Here is a 15,033-nt window from a genome sequence, read left to right as displayed (position 1 = left end):
TCGAACTTTACGTTGCTATGTCCGATTGATAAAACACAAAGGTAGATAAAACATAATAGTTCATAGCCAGAACCACGACGAATATTATTTATTCATAACAGTTAGTAGTAAACCGCGTTAAGCCAAACGTTTTGAAGGAGGTGAATACATATATCTCATTGTAAAAGGTGCCGCACTAATTCCAAATGTTTTCAATTTCTTTTTTGTATAGGACCTCAATCTCATGCTTCTGGATTTACTGGCTTAGTTCACAATTGAAAGCAAAATATTTAATCTAGTGATATGTGTATTTATTCAAAGGATACAGTGAAAATTGGTCCAGTCGCGAATTGTCACGCTATAAGTTCACGTAGTCACATTCGAGTGTCTCTCGCTAGAAAGATCTGAAAAATCCGGATGGAAAACTCTAAATTTCTCAACGAAGTAGGCGACTATTTCCACCTCCAACAGACATCCCTCAAACTTTCCGAGATCGATATTTTCCACTGTTTCGATTTTGTGATGCCGTGAACGGATTTTTGACCCATCTAATATTTCTCGCCTACTAATATTTTTCGATACTTTCAGAATATTTCGCGCCTAGCTAAAGAATCGAACAATATGTTTTTCGTCAGAAATGGGTTCCTGATCGTGCTATTGTTTTGTGGCATGACTGGTGAGTAATTTTTTTCTATACCCAATCTGGATGCCATTATTCCGCCAATACTAATGTGTTAGTATCTGCTCAAGGACATTTATGAATAATTTCTTATCTACACTGAACATGCTAGAAACTCTTAATTAACTCAAATACTTCGCGAGTCTCCTATTGCAAAAATTTCCACGATAAATTGGAATAAAATTATAAGAAAAGTTCGACTTTTCCATTTTCCATAGATGCCTTCAACTCTCTTCGCAATTAATACTTTACGATTCTTTTATTACAGAGGTATACTCCCAAATGGATGTCATCTTGAAGAGACCTGAATCTGGACTCAACAGGGAATTACCTGAAGTGGATACCAATTCTGAGTCTATCGATTCTTCCCCATATCATGATATCAATAATGAAATGAGGAGAATAGGTGAACAAATAGACTCACAAATCAATGAACGTCTCAATGTAATGCGACAGGAGAATTTGCTGAACAGCATGTTTAACGAGCAAGGATTGGGGCAAATTCCTAAAGGTATTGCCAATTTGGATTCATCTGCAGATGAGGAGAATCCCCTTCTGGATTTCATGAAGTTCGTTGGTGATTCCTTACCAGATACTCTAAGTGGATCCAGAGGTAGTTCCTACCCAATGCTCAATAGCAACCAAGAAGTATTAGCAGGAGATGAGGAAGACCAAAATGAAAAGCCACTACGTGTATATACGATCATAAGAATAAACGATGATGATAATTTTATACCTTTCGAGAACGATATCATCGCATTAGGTGGGGAAGTACCAAGAAATGGTTCAGGGAATGCAGATGTAAAAGGATTATCTTTTCAAGAATATCTGAAGAGTTTCGTGGACGCCATGAAAAATATGGTAGATCTAGTGCGAAACTCGACTGATATTCTTCGTGTTGGTGAAACTAACAATCGAAATGGAACAGACCAACCAGTCGATATTAAGATCAAGGATCATGTAAGTATGCCTCAAATATTTTACGGACATTGAAAAGCAGGAAAAATGTCATTAGTTAGTGGAATTCTTGAACTAAAATATCAACCAAAGATTATAGTAGAAAGATAGGAAACACCCTCCTATCTCTAGTACTAAAAACCGACTACATTTTTGGTCAGTGAAAACACGCTTGACAATGAGATGGCGCTGAAAACGCATTGTCAATACAGTGACTCTATCAAACACAGTGCCGACAATTGTGGTCTCGATTTTCATCGTTTTAGCAAGAATATGGCGGATTTGGTCACGTAACGTGATGTGAGCCAATCCGCATTCCTAATTAGAGATCATAGCATTGAAATCTATGCTTCTAAGCCGCCATATTCTTGCTAAATTTCCAATTGTCGCCACTGTGTTTGATAGAGTCACTGTAACTGTCAATACAGAAAAACTTTTTAATAACAGTTTTCTGTTTTATAATTAAAGGTCGCGAAATTTGAATTCTATTCGTTGAATTAAATTTCAATATCGACTTTGTTTCGACCAGAAAACAAACATCCCGAGCGATAAAACAAAATTTATGGTTGTGTTTTGTGATCAGGATGTTAGTTTTCATCTAAACATTGTTTGGAATCAATTGATATCAATGAAAAACGCTGTTGGATGTGCTATGTTTTTATTGGCAATTTATAAAAAATTTAGAAATATTGAAATTATGGACAATAAATGAAGCTTTGACCAGGACACAAAAGTATATGGTGATCTGCTATACGTCAAAGGTGTTTTGAATTTGTACAATATACATATATCAGAAATTAATATGAACCAATATTCAATATAGAATCATAGCATACACATTGGTTACTTATATATGTAGGTATTATTTAAAGAATTTTCAGAACCACACTTAAAAAAAAACCTTACAGACATATGCAAGACCTGTATGTCAGTATAGTTTCTTGGTGCTTTTTTATGATTTCCTTATGATATGGTCTCTTCATGACACAATATAAAAATTGATTAATGAATGAACAAAACACTCACAGCAGGTTTCATAAAACTTTGACTTTCTAAACAACAATTTGACAGTCACTCGGTTCCCAAATGGAAATCAATAAAACCTCTGCATTTCTGAATATATTGAAAGAGTAGCAATTGAGAATGATTGAATGGACCTATAAAGATCATCATTTCCCCTTAATAGGCCGTTCATGCAAGGGATGCTTTCTGCATACAACAATTTACGTCGATGAACAGTTCTCAATTGACCTGCAGTAACATGTTCATTGCACATGGTGTTTGGTGTACATGGTGTTTGCTGAAGTAATTGTCTCCAAGCCCTGAGAATTTTATCCACTTCGGAGCATTGAAAATTAGAATCAATGAATGACCGATTCACATGTTACGAGTTTTAATACTTACGCTTCCATTTTCCATAGTTGAGTGAAAAACTTAATCTCGGAATATCCATTTTATTATTTGATCCACAGTTCTCCACCATTCAATAATTTTCGAAAAATATTTTGGTGTTTTCACCAAGAAATGAGACGAAAAAATTCAATAATCAGCAACTATATAGAACGAGCTAGATAAACAAAAAGCGGTACGAGAATCAAAACATTCAAAACCTCTTTGATCAAAATGGACGTCTGAAATCTTACAAAATTTCATATATTTCTGCAAATGGCACTCAAATTAATATTTTAACCAGTCCTTGCGTCTTAAAAACACTCTTGACACACAGATGGCGCTCAAATCGCTTTAGTCGCTTCGTTTCCCATCTTTCTACTCTATAATCTTTGATATCAACGGAAAGCTATTGTCGTTAATTGTTTATACAGGGTGATTCTTGATCGTTCAGGCTTTCAACGGAGATCCACGGCATCTTCAGGAATTTGAATCAGTGTTCGAAATATGCTCTAACTATATTCCCTTAAGGGATACAGGATATTTTATGTATTTCATGAGAAACTCTAATTGGACATACCTCTTGAAAGCCTTGAAGAACAATAAAAAATATTCTTTTATAATGATTTTCAGTTCAGGTTCGGACTGAAAGTATAATTTTTTTCCACATTTTGTATATAAAAATGTTCAGGGTCAATGAATATTCAAGAATTGAAAGTTTCCTTTAATTTTTATTCAAGTCTATTGGCAATACTGGCACACTTCGTATGAACGAACTAAATTTCTCATGAGCAAATTTGAGGAATGTGCTGCATCTTACTCACACCGAATATTCAAATTTGGTGTTTCTTTTACATTGCTTGAAATAGTTTTTCGAAAAAATTCAGATTTCGTAAGCACCGATTGGGAGAGGCGAGAGGGGAAAATCAGCTGATTAAGAGGTTTGCCAAACGCGTAAACGGAGCATAAGCCACTCTCGATTCGTGAAACATATCGGAAAAAAGAAAGAAAAACTTCAGAGATGAATCATTAATTAATTGGTAAAGGAAGACACACTTGTTTTTATAATTATATACTTTGACTATCGATTTCGGCACTAGGCCATCATCAGGTCAGCTGAAATATAAATAACACATAGATAATAAAGTTAACAAGACGTCAAATAACGTAAAATTTTTCACAAGTGTTTTGTTCACATTAATATTCTCTGATAGACACGAAGCAATATATCACAAACTGACCGTTAATGAAACATGTACAATCAAAAGACATTAGATGTAATATAAATTATAGTTTTCCTTTGAATATTCGTTTTTTACTTTTTTAGATGTTCTAGGTTAAGTCGGTATAATCTCTAATTCCCTATGAAAAACACCTCGACAGTTTTCAATTCTTCTTCTTGGTTTTATGTATACATGTACACATGAACGCGTATATGGAGGCAGGTGGAAAAGACTATATAGCAGGAGGGTGAATTATCTTGAATAGATTGACCGTCGGGAAATCTTTAATATCATTGAGGAGATGTTCGTCGTTCCTGCATTTTAGAATTTCCAGTTGTTCTAGGAGTGTTAACTTATGGAAATCACTATGCTGATGAAGTAAAGTTAGTTTATCGGGAGAAGTAGAGTGTTTGCTCTCAAATAGATGGTTACCCATGGCCGAAGCAGGTCCATTCTTGATATGTTCGTTGAATCTGATCTTTGAAGCTCTAGTTGTCATACCGATATAGAAAGCAGGGCAGTTACCGCAGGTTATTTTATATATTCCGCTTTTTTGGGTTTTGTCATTTTTGGGCTTATTATTGATAATACTCTTTCTAGTGTCCCATGTGAAGTATTAACAAGATTCAAGTTGAAGCCCTTTAGTAATGATTGTAGTTTGCTGTTGAGGTTGGAAAAGTAAAAAATTCAGAGATGAACTTACGGGCTATTTCCAACTCAAATTTGATATTCCATTGCCATCCGAGATGTCAATCATTTTTTATTGGACTATAACTACATCCAATCCCACTTACGGCCTGTTGTCGTTTCTTTTAGTTTCGTTAGGAATTTTATGATTCCTCGGAACCTACCTCCTTATCTATACGAAACCAATCTGGAAACGCCTACTAATAGCAAGAAAATCATTCTCCATATCCCGTAGCACGATCCGTAACCCACATTCTGACGCGAAATATCGAGATGAATTGTGAATCTCGAATTTTTTTTAAATTCGAGATCATTTCGTTCCGTACCCTCAAGTCGTGATCTCCAATCCATCAATTTTCGTGGCCGGCCATTTCCAGCTTGAAAAATTAGGCCAAGTGTATTACGATGTGGCGGAATTTGTTAAATCTCATTGGAGCATATGAATATTGTATTTCAACAGATTTATGTAAAACTTTATTGTGAAACGTATGTGGTGTTTATCTCAACTCAGCTAATATGGTACTCGTCGCCGGTCGCCTATGTGTCTTGTTTTTTTCCAAACATGTTGCGGTGAATTTTCCACGACGCTGATTTATTTTTTATCAATTTCTCGCATTAAATTGTTAAAAATTGTACTCAATTTTTGAGTATCTGTACGAACATTAACTGTGCCATGTATGGGAATGTGTATTATTTCACTAATACATCTGTAATGAGCGGGTAGTTTTTCGAACCTACCCCCTGATTTTAGAATACTCCTTTTAAATTCATTTTTGTAATTTTATTTTTGAATTAATTTTTAGAAAAATCCTTTTAAATTTCCAATTCAGGATTCCGACATCCTTCGGAATTGTAAACATTCCGCACCGTTTTTATTCCGTTTTTATTTCTGAAAAACAATGTCGCACCGTATAAAACATCCTGAATTGGAAGATAACCGTGTTTTTTGTTCGCTAGCACAGATAAGTCGAAATTAAGACGTCTTCATCGACGCAAATTTTACCGAATTTCGACAGTCGGGGCACATCTGATTTGCGCACCCCCCTTGTGGGTATAAAATCAGATGTTCCCCCGCAGGTCACTTCACTTACGATTAACAGCCGACTTACGATTTGCGATTTATTAGTGCCGTCCGCCGTAAAAACTTGTTGGGAGATTTCTTTGGAGTTGCTTTTCTTTTTCTTTGTTACGATTCAGAATATAATTTAATTTTTTATTCTTCCTTACTTTTATTGGGTGGTCCGGGAAATTTTACGAGTGCAAGTGGCCAAACCGACAGGTAAGACGACACTCCGTTTTTTATATATATCATTGGAACTTCAGTCTCCGTCTACACCCCTCCTATACCCAAGTCTGAGTTCCACCCCTACAGTCAATAACGTAACCTGCTGGTGTGGATACCCGGGGGGTACAGAAGGCACTTTGGGGTGGCAACCCTTGCTAGAATATTCCCGTTCGTTCCCGTATTCACCCCTACGTTTAGGGAAGCACTCTGCTGGTGTGGATACCCGGGGAGTGCCGAACGCGACTAAGGGTGAGCCGTCGTAATTCTGTGTCGTCGTATTTCATCCCCTAACCTGGCTTAAGTCCGATGCCTGTCCGTTAAGTGTGCGTCTTAGGTTCTGGCTGGCGAACACGTCCGTAAACCCCGTATAACGTTTGAGATCGGATCCTGTTTCATTCCGTCCGTTTTGCCCCTGTGAATTCACTGATCTCGAGTCTCTCACTGTACGAGTTTTCTAATAGTGCCATTTGTGTTTCCTTGTACGAGTCGACAAATATAATTTGAGTACGTTGATTTTGACTTTCACTGGTTGTCGCTAACACCCCAGACACCGAGGAACCTTATCTTCCGCTCGTAGCTACCAGGGTAGGTTTGCTATTTTCCCTTTAAGAATAGCTGGCTCTCGAGTACACCGAGAAAAAGACGTTACACATCTTCTGTGATAGTTACTTTGTTCATCCAAAATTTTAACTTCATTAAAGTCAAAATATATAACACTGTGGAAAAAGTCAGAAAAGGTGTCCTTGAAGAAGTTGAAAGGAAAGAAAAAGTCTCAAAACTCTTCAATCATTTATTGGAATCTCTTCCAGTTATTTATTCAGGTCGACATATTTCGGCCTATAATGCCATTCTCAAAACAAATTGAATAAATATGTTTCAAGAGTCATATGATAAGCCAACATCATGTCACGAAACAGACAGAAATTGTTCTTAAAATTTACTTTAAAACCTCCAAAAACAAGCATAAAGGACACATTGAAATGTTCAGACGTGTGGAAACCTCCGGTTCAGTTCAGTTCCATATTGTAACTTGATCAGATTTGTATTTTTGGGCGTATTTGACATTTTTTGCTAGTCCATCAGTGGCGTGGTGGGTCAGAAAGGATGGCCGCTCCTGTTATGAATTTGAACAAGAACATAAAAGTTGTTGACTTCAGATCGAGAGTTTTAAAATTTCATTTCAATTTTTCATTTCAGGGCAGGATTTATGAAATTCCACCTGATGCTCACGTAGAAAGAAGCAACCCAGGCATGGTGAATATTACTTGGAGATCCGGAATAGATAGTTTGAACAATTCTTTGTATATGAACATAGACAAGGATAAAGATGGAGCTCTCATCTTTCATCATATACGTTTGAGGATTTTAGAAGGTGAGGCAAGCAAGAACTTTCAAAATACACTTCTCAAGAAATTTTGGTACATAGGTTTCTTCCACTTCTTTCCATCAACACACCCTCCTCACGTGGATTCCAGCAGCACTTAAATAGTTATTTGTGGAACCAGTTGGGACAAGCATAATTTTTTGGAATGAGCGTATTATTCGAAAAATAGTGTTTCCCAACGTGTTTCACACAATATTTTTTTAAATTTTGAATAGGATGTGACTATTCTAATTCAAATTAAAAGTAACAAAAACATCTATACAAGCGTTTCCCGCTGATTCCTTCTGAATTGTCTAGTGACGGAAAAATTAATTTTTTACTGGTTGGTATGGAAGCAAGTATCGTTTCATCCAAAGATTATTGAGTAGAAAGATAGGAAACGCCCTCATATCTCTAGTACCAAAAACCGACTACATTTTGGCCAGTGAAAACATATTTGACAATGAGATGGCGCTGAAAACGTACTGTCAATACAGGAAAACTGTTTAATAACAGTTTCCTGTTTTCTATTTGAAGGGCGCGAAATTCTATTCCTGGTACTGGATTTCAATATCGACTTTGTTGAGACCAGAAAACAAACATCCTGAGCGACAAAACAAAACTGGTTTTGTTTGTTTTCATCTGAACATTGTTTGGAATCAATTGAAATCAATGAAATACTCTGTCAGATGTGCTACATTATTATTTGCAATTTATAAACATTTACAAAAATTTGAAATTATGGACAACGAATAGAGCTTTGACTAGGACAATTCTTGTGATCTGCTATACGTCAAAGGTGTTATTTCTGCGCAATACATTTTTTAGATATTAAAAACGTAGTGGAATATGTACAATTTGTATCAGAAAGCAATATGAACCAATATTCAATATAACATCATAGCATACACATTTCAGTTACTGACATACTGACATAACTATTATTTAGAGAATTTTCGGAACCGCAATTAAAACCTCACAGAGGTATAATCCAAGACATATATGTTAGCTTGTCAGTACAGTTCCTTTGTAATTTCTTTATGATATGTTCTCTTTATGACACAATATACAAATTGATTAATAAATGAACAAAACACTCACAGCAGGTTTTATAAAACTTTGACTTTCCAAACAATTTGACAGTCTCTCGATGCCCAAAACGAAATCAATAAAACCTTTGCATTTCTGAATATATTGAAGGAGTAGCAATTATTGAGAATCTTTGTATGAAAGTCATAATTTTCCCTGAATAGGCCTTTCATGCAAGGGATGCTTCCTGCATACAACAATTTACGTGGATGAACAGTTCTCAATTGACGGTTCACCATGTTCATTGCACATGGATTAGTCAGTAGTGTTTGCAGGCCTTTATGCCCTGAAAATTTTATCCACTTCGTAGCACTGAAAATAGAAACCAATAATGAATGACCGAGTCACTTACTACCAGTTTTAATACTTACATTCCCATTTTCTTTTTATTTGATCCACAATTCTTCACCATACAATAATTTTCGAACGATATTTTGAGGTTTTCACCGAGAAATTAGACAAAAATTTCAATAATCACCAACTAGCATGTATTTGATAAACAAAAGACGGTACGAGAATAAAAAGATTGAAAACCTCTTTGATCAAAATGGCCATAAGAAATCTCACAAAATTTCATATGTTTCTGCAAATGTCCCTCGAATTAATATTTTAACCAGTTTTAGGACCTTAAAAACACTTTTGAAACACAGATGGCGCTCACATCACCTTAGTCGCTTCGTTTCCTATCTTTCCACTCTATAATCTTTGGTTTCATCATCAGTTGCGGACTATTTCACTTTTCGCAACTGACATAGTTCAGATCACACACGTCTACAGTGATTCGCCAATAACTCCTAACCAGTTGCTTGTATGGGAAGTTTTATTCTTCAGGATATAGTCCGGTCCTGGCACTGGCGACTCTACCAAGTTTTTCTTGCGTGCAAAATTTGCACCTGAACCTCCTTAGGCACTTTCATACGTAGAATCTATTGACAAAAGATTTTTTTTCAATTCAAAAATAACAAATTCAATAAAAGTTTGCATTTAAAAAAATGAAAGTTCACCAAATTATTCGAAATGAAAAAATATGTGGAGCTCGTCAGTGAATTCTACGTAAAAAAGTGCCTAAGGTTCAAGTTTCAGATTTGTAACTTGAAAAACAAAAAAGTTATGAGAACTTTACGGAATTGTCAAACTCAAAAACGAAGTATCGTAGGAGGCTGCAGTTTTCACCATTCTTTGTTTCTTGGAAAATGAGCTCGGAAATGTGCCATCCGTTTTCTTCTAGCTAAATAGTTCTCGGGATCCTCTCAGTAGAAAACGAATTTTGCCCACCCTGTACTCGAACAAGATTGCCAGTAGAGGTGAAAGGAGTATAACTGTATCAGGGGTATGTTGTCGGAATAGTGGAATCTTGCTGCTAGGCTTTTTCGGCTTCGGACAAATTGTACGGAGAGCGGCGACTGACGGGAGCGCTAACATTTTTTATTGAAGGCATTGACAGGGTCTCATTATTTTTCGTAAAAAACGTGGCGAATTATCAAGCTGTTTCCTACGAATTCACTTTCAATTTTCGGTTTCCTTGAATTATTATCAATACAGAGAATACCAAAATAGAATTATATTGCTTTGACGAAAGAAAAAAATTTGGTGCGTGGAAAGCGATAAAAGATAGACTTCTTTAATTGGTTGTAAATGCAGTAATAGACCTGTGGTTATGATAAACTGTGTGGGACACTTAGTTTAATCGAATAAAGTTACTCGTATATCTTCATTCATTGTTGGAAAATAATATATTCGTTCAATTTTCTACATAATATGATTTTCCAAGACAGGCCCAATAGCTTTGTGGAAACTGAAAAACGGTATAAAAACCTTTGATGCCAGTTGAGAAAACATGAGAAAACTGAATCAACGATAAGATACGGTATTTTGTCATTTCTCATCTAGCATTGTTTGCTTCTATTTTTTGGCAAATTAATTGGCAATATTAGTTTATCTATAAGCATTTCAAATTTATTTTGAAAGACTCCCGGTATAGAATGGTAAGATTTCAATTTCATCAATTTATTTCAATTCTCCTATAGAAAATGTTCTCCATTCCTTTCCCGGCATAAAGTGAACAAATATTGTCTCGTTTAGATCATCAAAAATAAGCCCTAGTTTGTCATATAAACATATGTCGAGAAATGTTTCCTCTCCGAGATACGGGGTGTTAAAATTATAGAAAAAAAAATGTTTTTTATTAATAACTCTCACACTGCTTGAAATATTTTTATGAAATTTGAGACATAGGTTTTTTGAGCGTCAAGGAGCACTTTTTGCATAATATCATTTCTTTTTATTCTACCAGTGGCGTCCGTACTGCAGCGAGACTGAATATTTTCAAATAAAAAAATGATACGTCACTGGTTTTTTGACAATAAAAATTACTATTTGAATACTTATTTAATTTGGAGCAAATTCGGTCTCTAGACTTTTTGCTGTACGAGGCACCGTTTCCGATTAAAAAAATAAAACACATTCTCATGCATGAAGATCTCGCCAAAATTTGATATAGCAAAAATAGTCTTATTATTATTATGTACCTATTTACCAGATCAAATTTTGGCGATTTTTTCATGCATGAGAATGTGTTTTATTTTTTTAACCGGAAACGGTGCCTCGTACAGCAAAAAGTCAAGAGACCGAATTTGCTCCAAATTGAATGAGGATTCAATTAGTAATTTTTATTGTCAGAAAAACCAGTGGCGTATCATTTTTTTATCTGAAAATATTCAGTCTCGCTGCAGTACGGACGCCACTGGTATAATTAAAAAAAATGATATTATGCAAAAAGTGCTCCTTGACGCTCAAATCCTATTTCTCAAATTTCATAAAAATATTTCAAGCAGTGTGAGAGTTATCAATAAAAAACATTTTTTTTCTATAATTTTAACACCCCGTTTCTCGGAGAGGAAAGATTTTTCGACATATGTTTATATGACAAACTAGGGCTTATTTTTGATGTAGAATACGTAGTTAAAATTTCTTGGTTATGATCTGGACCAGCCTGTAGAGTTACACCGTAACATACATATCATACTGAGCAGCAAATCGAAATAACCACTCAATTACCACCACCCCATACTTTTTTTTCGTTCTGCTTCGTCTTCCATATTTTTAATTAATTTTTCAGGAAATGGTCTTCAGGAATATAACAGGGAGGATTCTATCCGCTTGAAAGGAAATGAAAACAACAGTTCAGAAATAAATTTAGCAGAGGGCGTTGGATTGAAAATTCCCCATCCCGATTCTTTGGATGTTGTTTTGATAGAAAAAAGAGGTGAGTTTGGAAATGAATTCTTTTTCAAATCATTCTGATTTGTATCTTCTGAAATTCTTTAGGGTTTTCACTTCCAGTCTCTGGAACAAAATCAATAAAAACATTGAAATAACCGATTTGCTCCTGCGTAAATTCCTGCACTAATTTGTCAGGAGCCAAGCAGGTGGAAAAATTGGTTGCCTGACAATGAGAGAAAAAAAAGACTTTATGGTAAAACATCGTAATATCTCAATTCCGACGTCAAAGTCGGAATTTCACGAAATTGAACTTTAAAAAAGGATTGAAGAGGGTTTTTGGTTTCTTAATAAATGTTTTGTATTTTTGACAAAAACTGAAATTCATTCGCATTGTTTGAGCACACATTCATGATTAATGTGATTGTTATATATACAGTGTGTTATTTGATATTATTCAACTCTCCTTTCATGAAGAGGTGAAGTGAAAAGACAGTTACTTTAAAATGCCCCATAGTCTGACACTGATAGAGAAAAACGCCAAATATGTGTGGATAAAAATTCATCAGATTTCATCAGAAGTATCTCAAATTCAAAACAGCTTAAGCGGATTCGATAATTGCTATGTATATGTATATATAGGGTGTATTTGAAGGTGAGGCTTTTTTTTCAACAGAAGCTGGAACCGGTCAAAATGAAGCGTTTCACCAAAAATAACCTACCTATACAAAACTTTCAAAATGACGGAGTTGAAAAAAAAATTGAAAATGTACTGAAATAGATCCTTATACGACCCTAGACCGTTTGTTAGCTGAATTATCGCAAAGCATTGGGAAAAAACTTATCTCCTGATTCGACCATGTGGTTTCGTTTAGGATATTGGCTCGTTCGATATTTACGTGGTAATGAAAATGGAAACTTACGATTGCCGAATTGTTCTCATTATTTTTTAGTAACTTACACGATCTTATGAAATGACTTATTTCGATACCAACTGACAGAAGAGACTTTAGGATACAAGTGCAAAAAATAGAATAATACTTCAAAATCTCACCAATAAAATTCGTCTAAATTATTCACGAATTTTTTCACAATGGGCATCACAATCTTCTTGTTCGACAATTCCAACAATCGTCGTAAGAATGGGATAAAATGGGGAAATATTATTGCACTTTTTCAACATAACTAACTTGAGCAATTCCAAGAAACTCCCTCGATTTTCTAAATTTTTTTTTACCCTAAATAGCACGATACAACAATTATGATTCTCTCGAAAGTGACCTGATGCATCTAATCCGATGAACTTGGTACTGAACCAATCATTGTCCAGCCATATGTTTATGTTTTGTTTCGTTTTTGCGATGCCGTAGTCCGCTTTCACAGTCCCGTACTTGAAATTCAATGAAATTTTGTCGAACTTCTAAAGGTTGTATCTCATCCATCTGGGATATTTTATATAGACAAATTTTGTTAAACGACTTATTTTGATGAGTTCTACCTTCTGTCAAAAAAAGCTTCACCTTTGAAAACACCCTGTATACTATTCAGGAATTCTACAATTAGGTGTAATGCTGGGATTTTCTGATTGTATTTTTTGTGCCCATGTGTATTTTTGACGATTTTGTCATTACCGGTAGATTTGGGTAACTTGGGAAAATAACCCCCCTTGCAGATTTCTTTGTTTCTTACCATTTATGAGAGAAGGGACAAACTTATAAGATTTTGTAGCGTCTTTTCGGTTAGTTAATCAATTAATTCCTGTTGAGTTTGCTGTGACCAGAGCGTTTGAATTGACAGAAAAAATTAACGAATTCAGGAGAATAAAAGCGCGTTTTTTCATGGCCCTTATACTTCTAGTGTCTCTGTACATGTGTTTCACTTTGTGCATGTGTAATTTTTTTCTGGACACGTGGGATATTGGGATATTAGATATGTCATGAAACAAGGTTGTTTGCAAATGAAACGGCAACACGGATCTCATTCATTTATTTTGTTGTTTCATAGGGTGACTTGGGACAACGCCGAATAGATACAAGCTTAAACGGCGCATTGGTAGCATTATTTCGACAAATAAATCACCAAAGAATGAAAAAAATCAAAGTTCCCTTGTTGTGATCAGTTTTTTTACATTTGAGTTGCAATATATTTACATTCGCTGTAATAGGGGTTTGCCATTTACTTTCCTTACCGGATTTCAACTATATAATCACAAATTCTAATTTTTCAAAAACTCTACACTGTCCCAAGTCACCTATTTCATTTGAGAGTTGAGATATCAATAGATTTTGTCCCAAGCCTCTCAAATCGGTGGGTGACAAGTATATTCTATTATTGTTTTCCAAATTTATAACCGAATATTGAAGTATGGTATATATCCTAATCAATAGTCTGAGTCTTTAAGCATGTTCGAACCTCTTTTTCAGATAAAAATAGGACACCGTTTTGAAAATATGACAAGTTGAATTCAACAGTCGTACCAAGTTACCCAAATCAACGGTACCTTATGTATATTTATTCCTTAGAACATTAGAAATACATAGAATGGAAAATAAACATTCCAAAGACTGAAGTGAGATAGTTGCTTAGTGTCGCCAATCACAATTGAGACATTTGTTTCGGAGATCAGTGTCAACATCATTTTTCACTACGAATAGATAGGAAGTATATAAATTTTCCAATATAACGCCACTGTCTTAGTGTCGCGATAGACAGACATCGAATGTGTGTACTACAAAACATTCATTTGTAGCACTGAATGTCCATTCCATGAAACTATATTCTAAGATTTATTCTTTGTTGTTATTGTTATTGATCAGATTTTTTTGTATGTCTGAAATTCGATGTATTCCTTTCATTTCCTTTCAGAAAAATTCTCTGCTCAGTGGATGGCTGTATCCATAGCTTTATTGGGACTGATGGTGGCTGGATTAGTATTGATGCTATCCTATATTTTACACGCAAGGAACAGATACAATTCTAGGAAGGACAGTATGTTCAAGGAACCAATTGCATAATTCACCAAAAAGAATCTTATATTATCTGCTATTTATGTTTGAGATCCTACAACATTAATGCTTGAAGCTGTATATGAAACTACCAATCATATTCATAGTATCAACTGAATCTCACCAGTGTATCAATAGAGTTTAAAATTCTTTTCAAG

At 35.1% G+C, this 15,033-nt stretch overlaps 1 protein-coding gene across 2 annotated transcripts; it reads left to right on the top strand.

Moving 5' to 3' along the window:
* Window positions 1-46: 46 nt before the first annotated feature.
* Window positions 47-15,027, top strand: LOC123309873. 2 transcript variants are annotated; one of them, XM_044893166.1, is made up of 6 exons: window positions 47-167; window positions 568-655; window positions 927-1,618; window positions 7,397-7,571; window positions 11,770-11,916; window positions 14,736-15,027. In XM_044893166.1, the coding sequence occupies exons 2-6, from the start codon at window positions 601-603 to the stop codon at window positions 14,882-14,884; spliced, it is 1,218 nt and encodes a 405-aa protein (XP_044749101.1). In that variant the 5' UTR covers window positions 47-167; window positions 568-600; the 3' UTR covers window positions 14,885-15,027. The 2 variants fall into 2 exon arrangements, with proteins under 2 accessions (XP_044749101.1, XP_044749100.1); XM_044893165.1 differs by having other exon boundaries at window positions 48-140.
* The last annotated feature ends 6 nt before the right edge of the window (window positions 15,028-15,033 follow it).

Source organism: Coccinella septempunctata, chromosome 3 (assembly GCF_907165205.1).
Source record: "Coccinella septempunctata chromosome 3, icCocSept1.1, whole genome shotgun sequence".
NCBI classification, from domain to species: domain Eukaryota; kingdom Metazoa; phylum Arthropoda; class Insecta; order Coleoptera; family Coccinellidae; genus Coccinella; species Coccinella septempunctata.
Note: the sequence above shows the minus strand (reverse complement) of the source record. Positions and strands in the feature narration are given on the sequence as shown.